This window comes from Epinephelus moara, chromosome 16, assembly GCF_006386435.1.
Source record: "Epinephelus moara isolate mb chromosome 16, YSFRI_EMoa_1.0, whole genome shotgun sequence".
Taxonomy (NCBI): domain Eukaryota; kingdom Metazoa; phylum Chordata; class Actinopteri; order Perciformes; family Serranidae; genus Epinephelus; species Epinephelus moara.
In genome coordinates, this window is record NC_065521.1 from 39025582 (window position 1) to 39049519 (window position 23938).

General features: G+C 44.1%; 1 protein-coding gene across 1 annotated transcript in view; it reads left to right on the forward strand.

The window, feature by feature from the left end:
* The window catches only part of plxna2 (plexin A2), a 272248-nt gene that overhangs the window by 18863 nt on the left and 229447 nt on the right, over positions 1 to 23938 (forward strand). The window contains exon 2 of the mRNA XM_050064354.1: positions 17234 to 18567. Within this exon, the coding sequence (XP_049920311.1) occupies positions 17368 to 18567 (1200 nt within the window). The 5' untranslated portion in view covers positions 17234 to 17367. The remainder of the gene's footprint in view (positions 1 to 17233; positions 18568 to 23938) is intronic.

The following is a 23938-nucleotide window of genomic DNA, read 5'->3' on the forward strand; positions in this document are numbered from 1 at the left end:
AAGAGAACATGTACCAGGACATTATCCTCTGTACAGTGAACCCACTGAACACTTTCATATATTTATTTAAAAGTCAGCATTATTATGAATTATTGTGATGTAGGCTGCTCACAATTGCACTACAGCCGTGGCACATATGGGCTCTGTTCTGTGCTGCCTGTTAAAATGACTATAAAGTCTGCAGTACAAAGAGAGATGAGCAGCATTGTTCTGTTCTGTGGTGTCTTCACAGAAAACAGCGCATTCTGCTTGCTAGGCATGTATCCGTCTGTGTGAGTAAGCACCCAATTTCCTCACCACATGCTGTTATTGCCTCTCATCCAAAGGGAGATTGGGCTAAGTAACTAGCCGCAGACTTGATTTTGTGGTGTTTTATCACCTCTGATGAAATTAGAGGGGCCTCTACCAGGCTGAGGTAGAGAGAAAAACACACTGAGAGAGCAGCAGAGAGGCTGAGCCCTTTGCTACTGTGTGATAATGCATCTGTTATGTGTGCCAGAGCAGAAAGGGCCTGAAAATAGGCCTTAATGGTCCTCAGACCGTGGTGTATATTCGCGAGGCAGGCATCATTATGCTCGGGGTCAGAGCATGTCTTGAACACAGTGAGTGAACGTTTCCTTCCTCCTGTAAAAGTTTACATAACAAGCAATACAACCGACACATTACCTGATATTCACTGGTACTTTACTATAGAAATATGAAGCTTATTTCCCAGATCATAGGAGTGAAATATAAGAGCCTGTTTATACCTGGTATTAACATGCATTGCGGTGATCTGAACACAAGGGGTTATCTGAAACGCATCGGGGACTGCCCATTGTTTTGACAGGCCCAAAATTTGAAAGCCCCGATAACCTAAAGAATACCCAACTGAATTGAAAGCCCATTTCTCCGAAAACCTGTTATCCCAAAAACAAACCCCCATTGCTCTGAGGTCTTGTTTCTCCAAAATTGCTCACTCCCAATTGCCAGAACAAAGGTTTGCATTGTTGGTTACGTTTCTACCTAAGGACACGTTACACTTGTCAATGCTGTCTTGAATGGTTAGGTTTAGGCACAAAAACCACTCGGTCATGGCGAGGAAAAGATCATGTTTTGGCTTGAAATACCTGCAATTTGTGGCACAAAATTGCTGCAAAAGCAGAGATGGGTCAGTGAACAGCACTGGGGTTTGGAGGCTGAGACGGCACCAGGAAACTGAAACTAACTGCAAGGTTTGCATTTTCAGAGAAACAGGACTTCATAGCAAAGGGGGTTTGTTTTTGTTTTGGATAATGGGAATGGGCTTTTGGTTCACTGGGACTTACATATGAACTAATAAGGCTTCAAAGTTCTGTGCTGTTGGAACAGTGGCGTGGTCCCAAAACATTGTCGTTCACACCCGTGTCTATCATGAGTCTTCAGTTAACCACGTGTTCCTATTTTGTTACTGCCTGCGTCACCTGCGCTAAAGGGTCAAAGGGCCCCACATACAGTTGCTAGCATGCTCACTAGTCACATCAGTGTTTGTGTCAGTTCAACACGTAGTCCTTGTCAGGGACGCATTCATTTACATTGGAAAATATGTGGTCAAATACATCCCATCCAATATGTGGTCAAATTTAATTCCTTTCCTTAGACATTCATTCATTTTCTGTAATCACTCATCCTGGTAGGGGTCGTGTGGGGGCTGGAGCCTCTCCCAGTGTCCAGGGTACACCAGACAGTCACAGGGCTGACACATAGAGACAGACAACCATTCACACTCACATTCACACCTACGGACAGTTTAGAGTCACCAGTTAACCTGCATGTCTTTGACTTGTGAGAGGAAGCTGGAGTGCCCGGAGAAAACCCACACTGACACGGGGAGAACATGCAAACTCTGCACAGAAGCGTTTCCCCACCCTGAGTTTGAACCAGGAACCCTCTTGCTGTGAGGTGACAATGCTAAGCACTGCCCCACCATGCCGTGTAAAAAAAAAAATTTGGACATAGCCACCGTGATGTCACCCATTTGTTTGTGGACTCCTGTTTTGAAGCCTGGAGTTTGGCGTTTTGGCTGTGGCCATGTTGGATTTTTGGAGCCAGAAGTGAAAATAATGGGACAAGATGGTAGAGCTAACCCTGACGCTAGTTGCTAGTCTAATTAGTATGGTGCATTTGCAGTCAGTGGTTAACTGTGATAATTCTAATGCTGGTGCTAATTTTAGCTGGCTAAAAACATTCTTAACACAATTAAAACAACATGTACTTAGCAGAAAAATTGAATATCCAACTCCTTAGAGGGTCTTTCAGTACAATCAAACGCTAACGAAGACTTTTTTAGGTGGCTAAAAATGCAGTTACAGTCAACTTACATGAACTAAAAACACACTGAAATAACGTCAGCTATGCCTACACTCTGTAAATCTGGGGTTATGCTATTGGCAAGTTGTCTCTGAAACAACCATCATGTGTTTTAACATTTACACTACGAAAGAGATGTTGTCAAAAGCGTCCCACACCAGTGGCTTGAGTCATCAGATCACAGTGCAGCTTGGTGGTCGTTTATGCTCGTATTTAACGTGTCCACTTGTGATTGGATCACCCAAGATGCATTGTTAATACCACGTATAAACAGGCTCAATGAGTTTTTAGAATCATGTTCAGGCCTCAAGTTTTCAAGTCTTGCTCCCGTTGCTACTGTGACCAGACACAGACCTCATAAACAGTCGGTTCGTTCATCATTTTTCCTCATGAATCCTTATCTGTGTTATTATTTCACAGAAGCAGTCTGGCTTTGGTCAAACTCTAATGTTTGGCCTTCTTTGACCCTTAATCTAGTTTGGCGGGAAGACAGAGCAACAGACAATGTTAGGACAAGGCATGATGTTTATACTCTCGCGCTCAGTCTGTAGGGAAAGAGGAGCAGGTCATTGGGGTTAGGCGGTTTAACTCCTCACAAGTGCTTCCACGGCAATAAGTCACAGTCATGAGTGTGAGATAAGCTAGCCAAGTGTGTGTGTGTCTGGAGCTACTGCTTGACCCTGAGCGGACCGGGGTTGTGAGCGGACTGCGTCCTGCATTGAAGCACAGACTTGAAGAGCAGCCATATTTCCAAGCCTCTTAGTGACGACGGGAAACAGGTGTTTATTTATATGGTCTTGCTGTGTTTGTCAAAATGTCCGTGAAGGAGTGTGGCTGCTGTAAACATCATTAACCCGGCGGAGAGAGTCCCAGAGGAAACTGTCTGCTGTCCTGGATGAACGCGAGGAATTAAATCGGCCTCATGCACCATGCAGGCACAAACAGAGAGACGGCAACTCACTAACTGCAGCTGTCTACCTCACCAGACTTACTCTATCTCTTGCTTTATCAAGGTTTGTGTTTTTGCCAAGCGTATTGTTTTTTCTGTCCGTGCCAGCGCCATGCACGCTGACAGCAAACTGTTCCAGGATTTGGAGTGGTGGGGGGATTAGAGATCACACATACTCCTCTGTCATGTTAATTGCATTGATAGATAATTGATTTTTGTATGGATACAGCTGCCCCAGCAAGCATCACATGTCCGTATTACATCATAACGCTGCTCAGAGTTAGATCACAGCTCCCGTCCACGGGTATTGTTTGTCATCATACTCGAAACAAACACACCACACGCTCCTTCACCTGTCTAGCCTGTCCCCTTTAAGCCACGCAGCAACTCCCAGTGATCTTGGACAATGTTTTTGATGGAGCAGCTCAGTAGATGAGTGTGTTTCCCGCTGCGTTTTCCAGTGCCTGGGTGTTAGCCAACCTGGAGTAGCCTCATCCTCTCAGCCAGCGTGTGATTACAGAGCTAGACCAGGATATATCATACAGTCCTAAGATGAAACAGTAGCAGGAGAAATTGAAGGGATTACTCTGACTGACAGGACTCCCATCATTTTTTTTCCTCCCCCTCTAGAAACTCTTACATAACCGTTCTGGATTTTGTCTGCTGTCTGCTGAGCAAAATAATAGGTCTCATTGTCTAATGAGTAGATATAGTATACATTTAGAGCCAAAATAATCGTACTATAGAATTTTGTTCACCTCCTTTTCCTCCTCAACGTGTCTCTGCTTCTATTCATTCCTCTCGCTCTTTTACCAGTCTCCCCCCCGCTCCCTCTCGAGTGTGCCAGCCAGGCTGTGTAAATTTGCTCCAGATAATAGTGGACGTACCGTGCCAGCTTCTGGAGTTGTGGCTGCTGCTGTGGCTGTAACGGCTTGTTACCCAGCTGGAGTAATGGCTGCATGGCTCCCGCTCTTTCCTTCCTTCCTCTTTCCCTCTGCCTGCCTGCCTTTCTTTTATTTTTCTATCTTTCTCTCTCACACTCAAACTGGGGGCACTGTTTTGTCCTTCTCACTCACTTTCACAGGCCATCATTCACTGTTTCTGTCCCCTTATCTCAATTCCTCTCGTGCTGTATTTTATTGCTCCCTTTCCCCCTCTCCCCTCTTCCCTCCAGCAGTAGTCGCCGTGGCCACTGAGCCATGCTCCAGCCTGACTCTGATCCCGATGAGACAAATGATGAAGCAGGGGGCAGAGGTGGGGGGGATTGAGTGGGGATATATGTGACTACTGAAATGGAAGCCATTTTTTTCCCATGCAATATTCTTCATTAGTCTGCCTCTGTGAAACGGCAATGCTTCACACACACTTCATGGAACGAGCGCTTAATCACACACGTCTCAGCTCACTTGCGGTTTGTCGGTGCTTAACTGCAGATTTGGCGTGATTATTTGACAGAAGGTTCTATCCATCGGTGCCCTGTTCTGATTGGACAACTGCACACCAAAGGTCAGAGTCCACGCTTTGTTTAGCAGAGTGCAGCTGCAGGCAGATAACACCTCTGCAGGGAGAGCCTGTTGATAAAGAAAGCAAATACATCAACACAAACCAGTGCACATAGACGCACACTGTGATAATGCTGGTGCTTACACATGCACACACAGGTCGTGCTGTGGCCTGCCCTTGTTTGGGTTACTGTCGTCTGTATCTTCTTGGCTTGGCTGCCCTCGCTGTAGCTGGTCGTCTCTCTTTATGTTCGACTCCGCAGCACATTAATGACCTGGAGTTTATGTAATCCGATTGCAGCGGGGCCAGACGAACTGAGCTACTCATTCATTTCATTCCAGTCTACTCCACACAGGACGCGCAATTGCCTGCTCGTTCAGACCAATGCCCCTCAGGCTGTCCTTTGCACCTGCTACCTGGTTCACCAGCCAAGTTCTGTAGTCCGCCAAGTCCATTTGTCTGCCTCAACAACTTTTAAATGTGCCGTAAGATTTGGCCAGAAAGAAGCAGTCTGTGATATGAGAAATGTAATGTATCATGCAAGTGCAAATTAGAAGTTTAGTTCACAATTAAAATGAGTGGCTTTACTAAACTGCCTGGAATTTATCCTTTAATTTAGAAGATCAGCTGAATTTATTTGCTTCTCACACTTCATTCCTTATCACAGACTATATAAAATAACGATTGTAGCCACTGTGACATCACCTATTAGCTTGTGGACTCCCCTTTTGAGTCTGGCAGTTTGGCTGCTTGGATTTTTTTTTTTTTTTGACCAAGAAGTGACCATATTTGCACAAGATGATTCAGCTAACCCTAACACTAGCTGCTGGCTTGGTTGGTGTTGTGCATTAGCAGTCTATGGTTTACTGTAATTATGCTAATGCTAATTTTAGCTAGCAAAAAACAGGCTTAAAACTATTAAAAACAAAATGCTCTTGAATGCACATTTGACATCTTAGAGGGTCTTTTACTACAACTGAATGCTGAGCAAGACTTTTACAGGCAACCTAAATGTTGGAATTAACTTTCACGGACCTAAAACACACTGAAAATACGACAGCTAGCTGAAGTCTACCAGTGGCACACTTCCAGGCCCCCAGGAAGTGTGCCAAACTTTGAAGACAAATTTCATAGTGGCCAAACAGTGTAATTACATCCGTCATGTGATGCAGTGTTGCCCAAAAACACAATAAATCAGTAAAAGAAATTTGAGCGTAGCAGCCCCTTGAGATGAATCCTTTCAATATCAACAGGTCTCCACCTTCAACACTGTATCCAGTTTTCTTTATGCACCCATGACAGCTACGTGTATATTCTGTAAATCTGGGGTTACGCCATGGTTACATACCTAGCTAACACTGTCAGCACCACGCGACCCCTAAAGGCCCGAACATACTTGGGCGGAATGTATGCGGAACGGACTCCGCGGAGGTCCGTGCGGACTCAAAGTGGACGTCCGCAAGCCCTGTGTGCACAAAGCTCAGATTTTACGACCGCGCACCAGTGACTGCTCGGCATGTATTTTTTACATCACGGGGATTTTTCACGGACATTTTTACAGAAAAATACAACGCGGAAGTGCACTCGACTATGAAAGCCCGAATGACTGCAGACATTCCTCGCGGAGTCCGTTCCGCGTATGTTCTGCCCGAGTATGTTCGGGCCTTAAGAGGATAAGTGGTTGAATGAAATAAATGTGAGCCTTAATAAAATTCAGACGGATGACTTGTATAAAAGTCCACCCCCCGAACATTTGTCATGAAACTTGAAACTATAGTCACAACTGTTTTGTTACCAGGTGGTAAACATGCTTATTTCTGCCATAAAGTTGGGCATTTTAACATGGGGGTCTGTGGGGATTGACTCGCTTATGGAGCCAGCCCCAAGTGGTCATTAAAGGAACTGTATTTTTGGGCACTTCAGCGTTGGCTTCATTTCTCAGCCCTGGAGGTCACTGCTTATATTCCTTAGTCACCCTTCCAATATACAGTAGATATAGGAGGGCACAAAACATGACATAAACCTGACAATGTAGCACAGGCCAATAAAACAATATCACAGCCTCTGTGACACCTCTATGACATAATGACAACGATATAAAATTTAAATGCCTTTGGACAGCAGGTGATTCATATTTTACAGGTGTTTATGATCTTGAGTGACGTGAGTCTATATATCTCCTGTCTTTAATAATTCATATACACATGATTTATTTTCAGATTCACCAACCTCTGAAAACCACCACAGGTACTTTACCTTTCATGTTGTACAATTGCATCCTTCCACACACACCGTCATTATACCACTATATTGACTCAAAGTGACAGGATCGGGCAGCATCTGCAGCGTGCTTCAGGAAAAGTTAAGGCCCTTCGATTTGATAAAATGTGTATGGTGTCAATCAAAGAGCCTGATTCAGTACCAATCTGTATGTGAGCTGAGCTGAGCTATCTGATCCTGTGGCCTCCACTGACATCCCGCTCTGTTTATTTTCTGCGCCCACTGAGGATTCACTCTCTTCTCACTGAGGCCCTTTACAATTTAGATTTATGGAAATACCTCCTAATAGAAAGCTGCTTTCACAGGATGACAGACAGCGATGATGAGGCCTGCACCACATAGCTACTGGTAGCAGGACTGCCTGAGAAAGATCACGGCTCAGGATTTAACCTTCGATTTAATAAGAGAAGTACACGGAGGCTGTTAGTTGTGTCAGCGGAAACACGGATTGAGAAAAGAAACTGGGATAATTTATGTATGTCTGTGTCTTTCTGTGTGCCCATGTCTGTATGTGCACATGCCTTTGATTTTGGATGTGGATACGTGCACGTCTGAGCTTATACAAGAGCATGAGTGTGAGCGCGTCTGTGTGTTTTGGAGGTGACGGCTATGGGAGGGGAAACAAAAATCATTAGAATAACAATGACTTTGTAATCTCTCTCTGTGGATGTCATAGGTTTTAGGCATAATACCAGCGTGTGTTTGCTCAAACAGAGTTTGAAGTGTGTGAAGCGGGAGGGGGGCTCGGCTGAGACGGGGTTAAAGGGAAAGATTAGATGCACGTGCCCTTGTTTGCATTCAGGGATAAGCAGCTATGCCGAGACTCGATTATTCTTGTGTCATGATGACATGCTTTTTTTGTGGAACGTTTTAAAATGTGTGTGAGGGTGTGTGTTTAAATAATCTTTTATATGCATTCACTGGAGTAATAGCTCTGAGAGGCTGAGGCGAAATGTAGTACTGTGACGACTTTTAATGGGGCCAATTCAGTAGAACTGAAGGCCTCGCTGCTGGCCTTTAAACTCAGATGTCATAAGCAAGTGCACTGATATGGGTCACTGACAAAGATAGTGCTATTAAATACTGGATGCAAAGTGTTCTGTTAGAGTGCCTTTAGAGCACATGCTTAATTGTGGACAAGTGCGCATTAATTTACTATGCATCACTGAATTACAGCTCGTTTAGCAATAGCTCAGAGCCTAGCACACAAGATAAACAAAAACATTAAAAGGCAACGTTAAAAATTTGTGCAATGATGGCTTTGAATGTGAAACAGCAGTGACTGTACTGTTCTGACTTTAGGAGCAAATCACAATATTTCTTTCATTAAAGGTTCAGTATGTGACATTCAGACCATTAATATAAAAGCAGATCACTATTTGCTCTGTAAAGATAAAGTGGACTAATGGTGTCGTGAGCAGAGAATGAAGTCACGCTGACTCTGTGTAGGGCTGAGTATCATTTAAGAATTATGATACCAGAATCTTAAAGTGATACTGATACCAATATAGTACATCATTTGATTCACTCAATAAACGGAGTGGAGTGTGGTATAGCCATAATTTTGAAAATTTTGGTTGCATCTCTGCACACTGTGAGCTGCCAACCTCATCAACACACCGTGCATGACTTCACTACACCACAAACTCTATGGATTGTGGCTGCTGCTGCGGGATTGTGAGCTCCCTGCCCCGGACTGTTGTGAGAGTCCACCTGGCCGCACACAGTGACTGGGCTAACAGTTAGCATCACACGGCTAGGGTTATCTGACAGGTTATTGAAGAGTTTAACGACAGAGTTGAGCCATATAGGTGTCAGGATGAATTTGATGAAACCATTTAATGGACATTAGCTGCTACTGCTGCTGTGTTAGCTCTCGCTATACTGAACTGACTATTAGCCAGGAGGACAGCTGCTCTGGAGAAGGCAGCAACAGAAAGTTTGCTGATCCAGCAGGGAATCAGAACGCTCCAGGTTTAGATCAAATGCAGGTATTTTTTGACTGGAGATATTTCGATACTACTTGACACTGGGTTATTTCGGGCGATACCTTACAGTTATCCAGTTGCGATACCCATACCTACCACTGTGCGTGTTGTAATCTAAGCTTCTCTGAAGGTTCTTGTGATAGGCCAGTACAGCTGTACCCACTGGCTAGCCTATCACAGCTATTTTGCACTTTGCTAATATGACAGTTGCCGCTGATATCAGGATTGCATTATCCTGGACATGTAGCACCCACCTTCTGATTCCCGCCTAGTCATGACTGTTGGCTTTGTCAGAACTGTTGACGCTGTTGCATGCATTTTATAGAATTAGCACTGTTAGCTGCTAGCCGCTAGCTGCTAGCTCGGCTGCCTCCATGTTGAGGACTGTGTCCAAAAAAACCTCAAACACTGAATTCTGCATAGGGCCCCTTTAATGTAATGGAATGTTGAATTCTGTCACAGAAATGAAATATTAGGCATCATCAGTGTACCTCCAACACCACAGCACAGGAAATGATAGTGGTCACTGGAGGGCCTGTGGTTTCTGAGGGTGTTATCCCCCTGCTTTCCTACTGTGTTGTTTCCGTGTGGTGGCTGGAAGGATGGATGGGTGCAGAATGGATGTGTTGAGTTTTGTTGGAAGCTGACAGATAGAGCTGGCACTGGAGCAGAGAAATCCATTTCCCATTGAGACAAAAGAATGTATAAATATAACTCCAGCTCAACAACTCAAGATGCCAGCGAGTCCTCTCATTATCTCCGCTCTTGATAGCAGCAAAGAGAGAAGACTAATGGACTAACCTCTGCTGCTAATCGCTTTTTTATAGGCTCCTATAGAAGAAGATCTCCCTTTAGGGAAGATTAAACTTTCTATTTTTACTGTGCAAATGGCCACATCCACTGAAAAGCTTACCACGCAATGAGCAAAAAATGTTTTAAACCTTTTACTTTTCTTGACGAGCTGGCTTGTTGATTTTTGTTCCAAGCTGTCTCTTTGATTTGCAGTGTATCACTTTTACTTAAGCATTAGGATTTCACGCTTTACATTAATGATTCACGGAATAACACATTAATCCAAGGCATGAAATTACAATCTCCCATTTCCGTTTCCTATCCGACAACAATGGATTTAGCACTGTAAACGGATTTTGGTTTATGTTCTTTATCTTTCGCAATACAATTGCTGTAAATATGAATTTAGGAGATCAAGCAAATTTGGCTGCATTGTTAAGAAGCTTAGGATATGGGGACAAAAAGGGAAAAAAAAATCAAAAGGCACAAAGGCAGAAGACCTGCTGCCTGTTCCAGGGTGACAGAGGTTTAGAGCTGCTCACGCTCCAGAGGCCACTTCCTAAAGCCTATTCTTTTCTGATTCAGTTTGCAGGCTGCTGTGCTGCCCTCAGGCCGTTGTGTTCACAACCTTCAGTGATGGTTTGCTTAGCTTATTATTTCACATTTTCTCAGTTCTGGCCTTGCCTATTCCTTCCTCTGCCTCTTTTCATGAGATAATCAGACACAATGCAGCTCCCTTTGACCACAGTTGGCACGGCCACTGCATCTTGCCCAGTGGCTGGGGAAATCACCAGCATTTCAGCACAGGGACACCACAACCAGACACAGTGACAGCCAGTGGGACCAGTTTGTTTAACAAGCGCTCAGAAGCAGCCCGGCTGAGTGTGCCAAAGCAGTGTTTTGTGTGCTTGACTATTCATTATGAATGGGAAGTTTTGCAAAAAAAACCCTGGCTTTTCTCCGAGCCATGATCACAGCTTGCGTGTGTTCTGGAATGTGAGTGCTTTTTCTGTCTCTCCCGACTTGATGCTCATCTTTCTTTTCCTTCCATGTCTGCCAAAGAGATTGTCAGATAAGTGAGAATGGAAATCAACTGACAATAACCATGATATTCTGAGTTTTTTTGGCACTTTTATGGTCTGATGTGATGTAACACAGTGAAGCAGTTGACAGGTTGTCATCATGTCACACCATCTTTCTTCCTACGTCAACAAACTGAACTTATTTCAGAACCAGGAATTGTTGTGTTTGGTGTTGTCGGAGGCAGACACATGTTCATTGTGTGTTAAAATACTGCTGATATTGCAGATAGTGATGACGTAGGCACGGACGTTTCCAGTCGTCTCTTTGTCAGCTCCGCTAAATTCGTGCTAAACTTTAAATTTAGGCTGTTACATCTATTCTGTAAGTGTAGGTGGTGCTTTTTGTGGTTGGCTTTGGACAGTGGCGCCGTGTGGCTGCGAGTCACTCATCGGGATAAGGAAACCAGCTCACCAGTGTGTAAACTCTCCTCTCCTGACACCCTGCTAGCTAGCCAGGCAGAGGTTTTCAAATGTAAACATTAGTAAACATCGATGAAAGATGGAGAAGATGGGCACAGAGGAACTACTATCCTGCCAGTCATTGTATAGGCATTGAAAAATAAACTGGACGACCTCCATGCTGCATCAGTTTCCAATGGGATATCAGGAACTGTAATATCCTTTGATTTACTGAAACTTGGTTGAATCCTGGACAGCGACATTTAACCAGGTGACTCTGTTTCTATATGCTGATCTGACTGAGCAAAGGACTCTGGCAAGAGAAGGGGAAGAAGAATGAGCTTTATGGTGAATAAGGACTGGTGTGACAGTGGGAATGAGAGGTGTTGTCCCTTTCCTACAGTAAATTACTGCTATATGCCGTTCAAAGGCGACTGTAGAGCGGCGCAGGGAGGATGACCGTATGGCCATCTTGTTGAGTTAGGGATGTGAGTTAAATCATTCCACAACCAGAAACCATGGATACCAGAACCTTCAAGAAACATGGACAATTATAAAGCAGCAGTCAACGGTGTCAGAAGAGGCAAAAAAGACTAAAGATGCTTTCACACCTGCCCTGTTTGGTTTGGTTCAATCAAACTGAAGTTTGTTTGCCCCCTAAGTGCGGTTTGTTTGGGCAGGTTTGAACACACTCTGCTGTGCACCAGAACAACCGGACCAAGACCTTCTTGAAGAGGTGGTCTCAGTCTGGTTACAAACGAACTCTGGTGCGGTTCGTTTGTGGTGAGAAGGTGTTCCGACCTGGATCTGAACCAACTGCAGTCACATGACACATTGTTTGGGTTAAACATGAGCATGTTACAGTCCTGGAGGATTATTAATGTGCACCTCCTCCTGTACTGCCTTAATATGCACGTTCAGCACATCCAATGCATCAAAACATTGTTTTCTAGTTGGAGCCGCGCCTCGTTTTCAAACTGTATGGTTTGACTAAAATGAACAATGACAGCAATATAGTCCACGATGAGCAGTGCTAAAATCAACCTGCGTAGTTGTCCCTCCATTGTGACATTAGAAAGTGTCACATTTATCTTGCAAGTGTACTCTTCTTCAACGTTTGCTTTACTTCCTGGATTTTTCCCACATGGAAATTCTGACCGATCAAGAGCAGCTTTCTCACACAAGGCAATTGATCTGGTCCGCTTTTAAATGCTGCCGTGAGAACACGAACCAACTCTAGACAATTATGTAACTTTGAAACAAAATTAGGACCTGATTCAGACCACAGCAAGCTAACAGTCTGAAAGCACCCTAAATTACAGTGTTGAAGGGGCTGTTGGGATCACATTTCACTGGAGTCGTACCTTGTATAATTCCATGATACAAATACATGATTGATGGAATAATAGTTGGTTGTTGTTAGAGCCACAGCAACAATGGCAAATGTGGTTCTCGCCAACGTTGTAGTATTCAAGCTTACTCTCAGTTTCAAGACCACTTTCTGAAGTTCTTGGTTTCGTCTCTGACTTGATTGCATTTTTACTCAGCTTTGTCCTTGTCTCAGACAAAGAGGAAAAGGCATTTTATGTCTATTTGTATTTTATCAAGACATTTTTCATGGTATACCTATTGTATAAAAGACTCCTCAGGGGTTTTTATGGCAATGTGGATCTTTCAGATCAGTTTGAGGAGTGCCTATAGTTTGCATGTTCTATATTTTATCATAGGTGTGTCACATAGTGTGGGACTCACATGGGTCTGGTCTAGGTCTTCACTCAGTCTCACCCTGCCTCGGTCTGGGTATTGGCTTGGTCTCAACCCTTGTCTTGGTCTCGATACACTCTGGTCTTGGTCATGATGATTTTGGCTACATCACTTGTTCTCACATAGCAGCAGCAGCATGTTCAAAGCTGCTGACTTAAACTTGCAATTAAAAGCTAAAAAATGCTGCCTTCGTTCTACTCTACCCGTAATTGTATTCACTGCCGACACAGTCATGCCCTCTTCTTTTTCTAGGTCAATAGGTAACTGTGTTTAAGTATGAATCATTCCTGGTTGCATTTATATGTTAATTTCCTTCTCAGTGATTCCGACTCCACATAAACAACAAAAAGACACAGCTTTGAACTACAGAGCACAAGGGGTGATGCGGTGTTGTTCTTAATCTTTTCAAGTCCTCAGCTGCATAGTACAGAGAAGTCTCTGTCAAGTGCAACAAAGCAGTGGTCATGCAATCAACTTAAACAAAGACTTCATTCCCTCTGTTACCGAAAAAGCAATATGAATGGATAACCTTTGTGGAGCTTTTTATTTACACCATTCAGACACTCTCTTTCTCTGCCTCTGCAGCTGTTGCCACAACATGAGGGAGTGATGCATATATTTCTCCCCACGACTGTGGAGGAGGAGAGAAATAAAAAGAGAGAAAAAAAAGATGGATGGGAGTAAATGTTGTATACACATATACGATTAAGGGGCGGGGGTGTAGCAAGAGCTCTAAAGGGCAAAAGGCTGCGGGGCTTGAGCAAAAAGCTGGCTCAGCAGGAGGCTGATTATACCACCAAAGGGATCCACTTTGCACATCTAGCATGTACAAACTCAAACAAAGGAGCATGGCAGCGCGAAGGCAGCTGAAAGTGAGGGTGGGGGTCTGGCCTTCACTGCTTTTCTAGAGGCAATGGCACTTTTATGACCGTGCTAATAAAGTGCTTCTGGGACAGAGCACCTCCCACACCTCCGCCTGCGCACACGCCAAGAACAGCTTGACTGGGCCTTAGGACCTGTGTTTATGGACACATGGATCAATACACTCCCTAAGGGTCTATATTTAAGTCTGAGCTGAGTAGCGTACCCGTTGATCACAGGGGGAGGGGAGGGGCCCCAAGATGGCCATTACCAAATCTGGAACGAGGTCTATGAAAGGGCAGACATGGTTCAGAGGGAATCCTAAATCGGCTCTGCAAATCAAACCTGCCTTCAACGCATAGCAGCCTGGATTTGCGGGATCTCTGCATATAGCACTCCCTTTCCTATCTTCACTTGCGAGTGCTTGTTAATTCAAGGCGCAGTCGCTGATTATTCCAGCCACATCTTTCACCCTTGATTCTCCGTGCCCTCACTGCTGGAAATGCAAATCTGGAGCGTGACAAACGATGTAGGGCCGTCTCTGACACGTTCGAGCCCCTGGCGTCCCCATGTCGCTCCCCAGCTTACCTCCTCCAGCGCCACAGTAATTACCCTTGTTGGATCGCTACGCCTAATCATACTTGATTTTGGGATGCACTGCCATTGTCTCCACTTGTTAGCCCCTCACACTGCTTGGTTCTGATAGAGTACACTGATAATACTGAGGGAATGAGGCACACAAACACACACGCACATACACACACACACACTGTATATACTGCTGGCTGGTGTTTTTATGAGGAAGCTGTGTACAGATCTAATACGGTAGCTGATTCATTTAAAGATGATTGTTGTGCCGCCAGTGATTAATCCCTTCACGATCTGATCATGTCAGCAGGAGATGAATAGAATAAAAGGATAAAAAAAACCAACAGCAATGTTTAGAAGAGTCATAATTAATAGGTTCAGATCCTGTAAAACCCCTTAAAGAGCAGAGAGCAAGGGGAGGGGTGTGTGGAAGTGGCTCCCAATTTGTTCTCACTTTGTTCCAGTAATAAGATCCAGGCCTTCCTTTCCAATGGACGAGATAATTAACTCCTGGGGACAGACAGCACTGAGCTCAGTCTCTTGGTTTATGGCGCACGGAGAGAGATCTCTGCAGCCCAGGCTGAGTGTGGTTGCATAAATTGCAGACTTTGCTTGATGTATGTTTTTACAGATAGATATGGAAAGGGGACAAATGATGGGAGTGTTGGTTGATGGGTTGTAGTCAGAGTGAAAATGTGAGGGAGGGGGTGAATGTAGGAATTAAATGAGGGGACTGGTGTTTTAAAGGGAAAGAGCCCAGGCAGTGTAGCTGTGTGGTTATGTTTCTGGTATGGCATCTATTGTGGTGTTTCAGCAAAATGGTTACGGTCACAAATATTGTTATTATAATGTTTTGGAGCTTGAGATCATTTTAACTTTGTTTAATGGGAGAAAGATGACTTTTCAAAGTCCTCTCAAAAATGTTTATGTCCCTCATTATAAATGACCTTGACTACAGAGTGCTGTAGTGATGATGTTTTTGTTAGCCAGTGCAAAAGTTAGTGTCGCTCTGGTTCCCTTGTCAGAAAGCAAATGGGACTTTTCCTTTGGATTATTGCAGAAAATAAGCTCTGTGTAAAGAAAGGTTTATGATACTTAGCGTACACTCTTTAGGATTTTTGAATTGCAAATGCGGAAGTAAAAATTAAATGTTAAGCTATGAGCAACCAACAACACGGCTGCATGAACAACCATCTCTACCAAAACGAGGTTGTAAAGACGCATTTGGTGTGAGGAGGTTCTGTAGTCTCATTTAGCCACTTATTAGCAACCACCTGTTTAGCGTATTTTGCGTAGAACAAAACATCTCTTAAGCTTGTGTTAACCACAGACCTAATTTCAGGCATCTAACCAAAAACCCATTTAAAAAAACCCACTGACTTCGACACAAGGGGACCAGGAGTGCTAAAATGCTAATTCGCTTCTGGGTTTTAGGACTCATATCTGCAGCTCTCTATCTTGACTTGTATGTGCAAAGTTAGCCACTAGAGAGGTGTTTTCACAATCCCATACCAAAGGAGGTGATGTCTGTGCACTTCCTTAAAATCTGAGATTCAAGTGTTCACTGGGCAAGCTAGATTAAGTACGTCACTAACACGAAAGCCAATTGCTGATTGATAAGTGAAACACATATCACAAGGGAACAGACTTCGACACAACACTGACAAAGAAAACTGAAACCTTCAGCACAGAGCAGACTTATTACTATAGACAGCAGAGTTAGCATTAGTATAGTCAAAATTTTGACAGCAAACATAGTAGAGTGTGCAGATTTGGATGTAAACTGAACCCTGGAGCTTTCTTCCACTACCTACCATAAACTCTATCATAGCAGATATTATTGTTTGTCTTACAACATTTAACGCTGTGTCAGCCCACAAGTTAGCCTTCAAGCTAACAAACAACAAATAGAAGAGGCTAACTACACTTAGCATTCTGATACAGGTGCACAACAGACTCGTCATCTGAGTCTGGGTCTGACTAAGACTAAAACACGTTCTCTGATATTTCCTTTAACGCTAATGCTAGCCATCTTGATGCACACTGCTCTTTAAGCTGTCAACTTAGCATGAGCAGCGTTGGAGAAAGTGGAAAGTAAAAGTTAACACAAGCAAATTTCTCATGAGGGAAAAAGAGAAAGAGTTTTTTTTAACTATTATGTGGGAAGATTATGCCGAACAAAATATTAGTAGTATAAGTATTTTTACACCTTACCTTAAAATGTGTCTGGAGAGGGACTTAAAGTTTTAAGACCTAGGCTTAAATAAGTTAAAGTACATTTTCAATTGACTTTAAGTGTGATGACTCACAGCCAAGTGTCCAAGGCTTTATGTGAAATGTGAGTCCAGTGCTCTGTTCTTAGAAACCGCTTGCTCACTGTGTAACAGCGGCGGCGGTAGTATGAGTCAGGTCAGTCTAATTTCCGTTGCTGTAACCTGCCTCTCTTTCCTGCATTCTCCTGCCCCGTCCAGCAATTCCTTTGTACCATTATGTCTTCCGTTCATTGTCTCTTTAAACCTCCACTCCCCTTCTCCACAGCTCATCGCCTACTCAGGATGAACTTTGACCTTTTCAAGCAGTGAAAGCTTTTCTAATGAAGAGCGTTTTCCATTTGGTCAGATGTGCTTCCTTTGCAGGATGTGTTAGTCATACTGTGATATCTAACAGCTTCTCTCTGTCTGTCTTGTTTTCCTTTCCAGAAACATGTGAAGACCCTTGTGGAGATTTGACCTGCAAGTTAGCCTTCAACAACAAAAAGGCGAAGGTCTCCTTCCTTCTTCCCCTCATCCGTTCTCTCCGCTTCCTCTGCAGTTTCCTCGCAGGCCCGTTAAACATGGAGGGCCGGCGGGCTACGCGCAGGACTTTATCACCTGACCCCAAAGTAGGAGCTGTAGCTTCTCTGCTAGGCTTCTGGCTCTTAGCGATCCCTGCTTTGTGCAGTGGGCAGACATTCACTAGTTTCCACCCTGAACGTCGGGACTGGGTCTTTAACCACCTGACGGTTCACCAGACCACAGGAGCGTTGTATATTGGAGCAGTAAACCGTGTGTACAAGCTGTCAGGCAACCTGACTCTCCTTGTTTCCCATGATACAGGCCCAGAGGACGACAACAAGGCCTGCTACCCCCCTCTGATAGTCCAGCCCTGCTCTGAGCCCCTCGTCTCTACTAACAATGTCAACAAGCTTCTCCTGATTGATTATTCCCAAAATCGCTTGCTGGCCTGTGGCAGCCTGTACCAGGGTGTCTGTAAACTGCTCAGATTGGATGACCTTTTTATCTTAGTGGAGCCCTCCCACAAGAAAGAGCACTACCTCTCTAGCGTCAACCAGACAGGGACCATGTATGGGGTTATTGTGCCGTCACAGGGACAGGATGGCACCCTATTTATTGGCACAGCAGTAGATGGAAAACAGGACTATTTTCCCACCATCTCCAGTCGAAAGCTGCCCCGTGACCCAGAATCCTCTGCGATGCTCGACTACGAATTGCACACTGACTTTGTGTCCTCTCTCATCAAGATCCCATCAGACACACTGGCCCTGGTCTCCCACTTTGACATCTACTATGTTTACGGCTTTGCCAGCGGCAGCTTTGTTTACTTCCTGACTGTGCAGCCCGAGACGCCGGAGAACAGCATGTCATCAAGCGGATCCACCAGCGACCTCTTCTACACCTCTCGCATCGTCCGCCTCTGCAAAGACGATCGCAAGTTCCACTCCTATGTCTCTCTGCCCGTTGGCTGTGTGAAGAACGGCATTGAGTACCGCCTGCTGCAGGCCGCCTACCTCGGCAAACCAGGTCGCGTTCTTGCCGCCTCGCTCAACATCAGCGCCCAGGATGACGTGCTCTTCACCATCTTCTCTAAGGGCCAGAAGCAGTTCCATCGCCCACCGGATGACTCGGCGCTCTGCGTCTTCACCATCCGAGACATCAATGCGCGGATCAAGGACCGTCTGCAGTCCTGCTACCAGGGGGAAGGGAACCTGGAGCTCAACTGGCTGCTTGGGAAGGATGTGCAGTGCACCAAAGCGGTGAGTTACAGTGATAAGATGCTGATGATACACAGAGCATGCACTTATTGTGATTACAACTGAAACAAGCCTTTTCCATGCGGTGACACTGTGGAGAAAATGTAAATGGTCCAAAGCTGCTTTTATTGTGAAATGTAGAAAGTTTAGGTTGAAGCAGGATCTCATTGATGTGCAGTAGAGGATTAGTCATAAGCCACATGAAAAGGCAAGAGAATCATTAATGTACTGTACATTTTAAAACTGTACTTTGTAGCCTTTATAAAAATAGCTTGCCATATTGGCTGAAACTGTCACCACATCTTTACATTAGTACATTAAATGTATGATATGTCAAAAGAGCTTTTAATGGCAATTGCAGGTGCCCACCACTCATGAACAAAGACAACCAATCAGAGCTGAGGAGTCTCTAAGGCTGCTGTCAGTCATGTCAATCACTGCCCGTGAACTGTGGTCAAACTGTCGACCTAGCCAGCGCTCAAATATAAATCAAGTTTCACTGCATTGCTTATTTCTCGCCACAGATGTTTCAGGAACATAGTTTTAAAATGAGAAACTTTGTGACCCATCCGCCATGCTGGAAACAGTCAAGCCAAAACAAAGTACTGCTAAACGGCCTCAGTAAAGTCTCCCATTTCACATACTAAAGCGTGATTTATACTTGAAGCACGTGGCACAAATTGGCTTCATTATAACTCGCAGGATTCACAGACAAAGCACTTGTCTTTTGCTGGACACATTTTCCCCACAAATACAAAATGCTAACGTTATTAGCACAAGCCTATGGCATTTTACATTGTATAAATTAGACCAGCTGAGATTTCCTCTGCTCATATGAAGCCAGGATAGATCACACACAAGACTTAAAATGTTATTTTGTGGAGGCTTTATTGTCTTCATGATTTGCTGTTTCTTATGTGTGAAATTAAAATAAACAAAAGCTTCGTTTCCACTGAGGGAAATGGTTTCAGCTTACAAACATAGACAGGAGGTCTGTGTCACCATGACATGTAATTACATTTCTGGGGAGGTGCACGTCAGGCTGTGGCGTAGGTTATGGCGTTGATTTGATGCAGAGCTATAAATCCCACTTAACAGTACACTAAAATATGTTTCTGAAAACATTTGAGGTGAGAAATAGGCAATGCAGCAACAGAATCTTGATTCATATTTAATCAGCACTGCCTCGTTTGACAGTCAGAATTCCACATTTACCAAACAGTGTCTACATCTTGATTCCTCCCGTTAAATAAAATCTTAAACATTAAGGGAATGACCAAAGCTTCTCAATGAGCCTCGAAACCTCAGCGTTCAAAGTTTTAGGGCGTGTGCTGTAATGAAAATAAACACAGCTGTCATTAGGAAGTGCTTTTGACTGCCTGGCATAGCACACACTCTGTTATCAAACGGTTCTCACACCACATGTAATCACTGTACATCAAATTGTTCTGCAGCTCTGATATCACACAACATCCACTTTCAAGTCTTTCAATGAGAGATATTCGTTAATGAGAGACAATTTATTTTTCCTGACAACCATCAAAGTGATAATACTCTCCTCGAGCACAATACAAATAAACACACTCCCCCGCCCCCCCCCCCTCCTGTCCTGGAGCGAGAAAAAGTAGTCGGAGGGGGGGCGTCGCTCAAGTTGCTCTGCTTTAGATGCTGGCATAGATCACACACCAGTCTATTTCTTCTGAAATCCCCAATTATCCTGTAATACAAGGCCATGTATCTGCTGCATGTTGTCAAGTCGAATTAAGTTTCTTGATTTTCCCTCATTCCCAGGAGGCTACAGTCCTCTGTGCTTTCATTCTGTAATTGCTAATAAGAATTTAAGAATATTCAGACTTAATGACTAGCTAAGTGTAAGTAAGTAAGTGTAACTAGTCTCTTACAGTGTGGGTATGTGTGTGTGCTGTATTTAAGGTCCAGTGTGTAGGGTTTAGAGGGATATCTTGGCAGAAATGGAATATATTATAAGAAGTGTGTTTCTTTAGTGGACAATCACCTGAAAATAAGAATTGTTGTGTTTTCTTTACCTTAGAATGAGCCATTTATATTTACACAGGGAGCAAGTCCTTGTCCACAGACCATGCCGTCGCCATATTATGTAGCCCAAAGAGGACAAAGCAAACACTGGCTCTAGATAGGGTCATCGGCCACTGTAGTTAGCAGCCCCTCCGCAATGAGCAGTGTTGTAAAAGCACTATTTTTTTGCGTGAAACAGCTTTATTCAGTTTTTTTATGGGTTAAGTCACCTGATCCATTTGTTTGGAGAGGAAGAGACCTCTGCGGATATTTAGACTCCTGGTAAAAACCTCATGGAACTCTGGATCTTAAATGATCAGAGAAAAAAAAACTGAGCACACATTAGCAGGTGCTTGGCTAGCAGCCCGTCTCCGATGTGCCAGACGACATCAGAAAAACACTCATTTGTAACGTAAAACAACTTTACTCAGTATTTTTGCCAGTTTTTATCAACTAGTGTTTGTTTTTGAGCAAAGACGACCACTGCGAATAATTCGGCTCCTGGTTGAAACCGAATTGAATGTCTGGATGATGAATAAGGTGAGCACGCATTAGCAGGTGCTAAGCTACAGCTCTTCTCCGACATGCCGAACAGTGTAGAAGGAACACTGATTTGTAACGTAAAACTGCAATATTCAGATGTTTTACCGGCTTTAATCTCCCAATCCCTTTATTTTGAAGGAAGAGACCTATGTGGATAATTTAGCTCCTGGTAAGAACTTGAACAGTGAACACGGGAGAAGTTTCAGCTGGTTACAATCTGCAGTCCTCACTGCTAGATGCCACTAAACCCCCTTAAATCTTACACACTGTTCCTTTAATACATGTACATAGGAAAGGCTTGTGATGGAGAGCATACATGTGAGTGTGTGTCTGTGTGAGTGTGGGATGGAGCTGTGGTGTAGGTCTTAATATATTTCTAAGGTTTAATGATATCCCTACCCACTCCATGATGAGAGCCACTGACCAGCTTCCTTTGTTGCTAATCCCCTCGGGTCACTCAATTGACCACTCTTATTACAATCAGTACATTCCCCATTAGCACAATGCCAGAGGTGATTGTCAGGAGGAGGGAGACATTATCTCAAACAGGCGCTGTTGGGTTTCATTAGCTCTGCTGAGAAGGCGGCAGAAGAGGCTGGAGGAAGGAGAGTAGGCGTCAGAAGGAGACACGGTGGCATATAGCGATGACAATGCTGACGTTGGGAGGCTTTCTATCTGCGCGAGCTCAAATTAGAACCTTTTTCCAGTTTCCCAGAAGAGTCCCCAATCATCTCAGTGTGCTCTGAAGGGTGGCAGCCGTCACCTGCAAAGCTGCACCTCCCATTCCATTCTTTAGGCATGAGCTGCCAATACCGTTCTGCTCTCCTTTCACACTGTACACTGGGGACACACAAGCTTTGTGTGTGTAGCCACAGAGATAAGAAGATGTAAAATAGAGTCCTTAAGACCATGTCCTCATGCTCAATGAGCAGCCGATAAATCCATAGTATAATATGGATTATGCAGATAGATGTCAATGGATGAGGAACTCTTAAAGCCTATACAAATTACATTTAACAACCCGGATATGTCAACCATGCTAACATTGTCTCCCTGCTGTAAATCCCCCCAACTCATGCGCAGTGTGGCTGCTTTAAAGTGCACATATGTTCCACATCTTGTGTTTCTTAAATAAATATGTTCCCGATTCTCGCTGTGTGGTATTTTTAGAGCGCCAGTGTCTCAGATCTATCAAAATATGAGGTGAATCAAGGTTAGACCAACCAGAGAGATCTGTTTTTTTTGTTAACTGTTCACCATCCCTGGCTTGGTTTCGAAGTAAATTATACATGCCTTCCCGGTGACTTTCCTCTGGTCCGTTTGTAACAGCAGGTAGCCACCGAGCTCAAAGCGGAGAACCTTAATTATACCCCCAGCTCTCATTCCCCGTCTTGCAGACATTTTCACTGTGTGTACGCTTACATGCAGGCCAAGGCTGAGGCTGGGAATGGAGCTGAGGCTGAGCCAGGGGATTCAGACACAGCAGCCAATCAAAGATTTATCACCCAGCCGTCCAGCCTTCTGCCATCTGGAGATTCACACCATCTCTGTAGTCACTCCCAAGGAGGGGAGCCATGATGGGATTCTTTCTGTATCAGGCTGTATGTGTGTGTCTGTGTGTGTGTGCGTCTCTCTCCGACTAACACCATTATCCTGTCCTGCTTTTGCTCACGACCCACCGACTAATTAACCACTGGTGAGAGCAAAGGGGAGCTGGTATTGATAACACTGATATACCTTGGGAGGGAGACTCTGAGAGCAGATATCCCGTCACATGTAATTCATCCTTCATTTAAACTGGAACACTTTGTGCCATTGTTTAACAAGATTATCCAGTCAACTGTTGAAGCAGCCCAAACTGTTTTCTCAGCATAGATTAAATATTATACTGTATTGCGAGTTATTCGATAAGGATTAATCACACCGGGTTACAGTCTATTTTTGTCTCACCACAGCTCCGCTAAAGATAACCAGCGCAATCTGCATGAAACAGTCAGAGACGTGGCAAATCTACATTTCCTCACTGCTTGTGAGATTTGTGATAAGGAAGAGGAAAAAGTGGGGAAAAAAAAAAATCTGCAAGAAGGTGTACGAGAAAACTCCACCACATGGAATCCGGGGGGATCTGGCTTGGCGGCCAAGTCTGCTAAGCGTACATCATCTAAACAATCTAGATATAATCAGAACCAAATGGTCTGGATCCCAACAGACCATATGTGGAGTAGCTGCATGCATTCGAGGCAGCAGTAATTGATAAGCCAAAGTCTGGAACTCCTGGCTGTTTCTCAAGATAGCTGCTAGCTTCCCCATCTGATTCATTCTGTGTGTCCGTGTCTAATCAGCATATGTTTAAAACAATTATATACAGTACATTTGATTTTATAACCGTAAGAGAAAAGAATGAGGTAAGCTTATATGATTTTTTTCTTTCCTCCAATTTAAATACTGCAGTGGAGTACCCCTCAGCGCTCTGTGCTATTTTGGGCAAAAGAAATACAAGGAAATGCCATAAAGTGGGGGGCGTGACTGCGAGAGCGGAGGCGATTGTTCCCTGTCAGCATTATTGCTTTGGCTCCGCTCATGAAAATCTGCGTATAATATTTTTACAGCCACAGTGTGTAGTGAGAGGCTGAGCTGCCTCCCAGAGTGGGAAATGTCACTCAACATAGTCTGCTTATACCGCGCTGACAGGGACGAAGACAGAGAGGAGACAAAGATGGATATAGTGGCAGATAGAGAATTAATGAGTCGGGGTTGAAGAGAGGGGGATAGAATAAGATAGTGTTTGTGAGCAGGA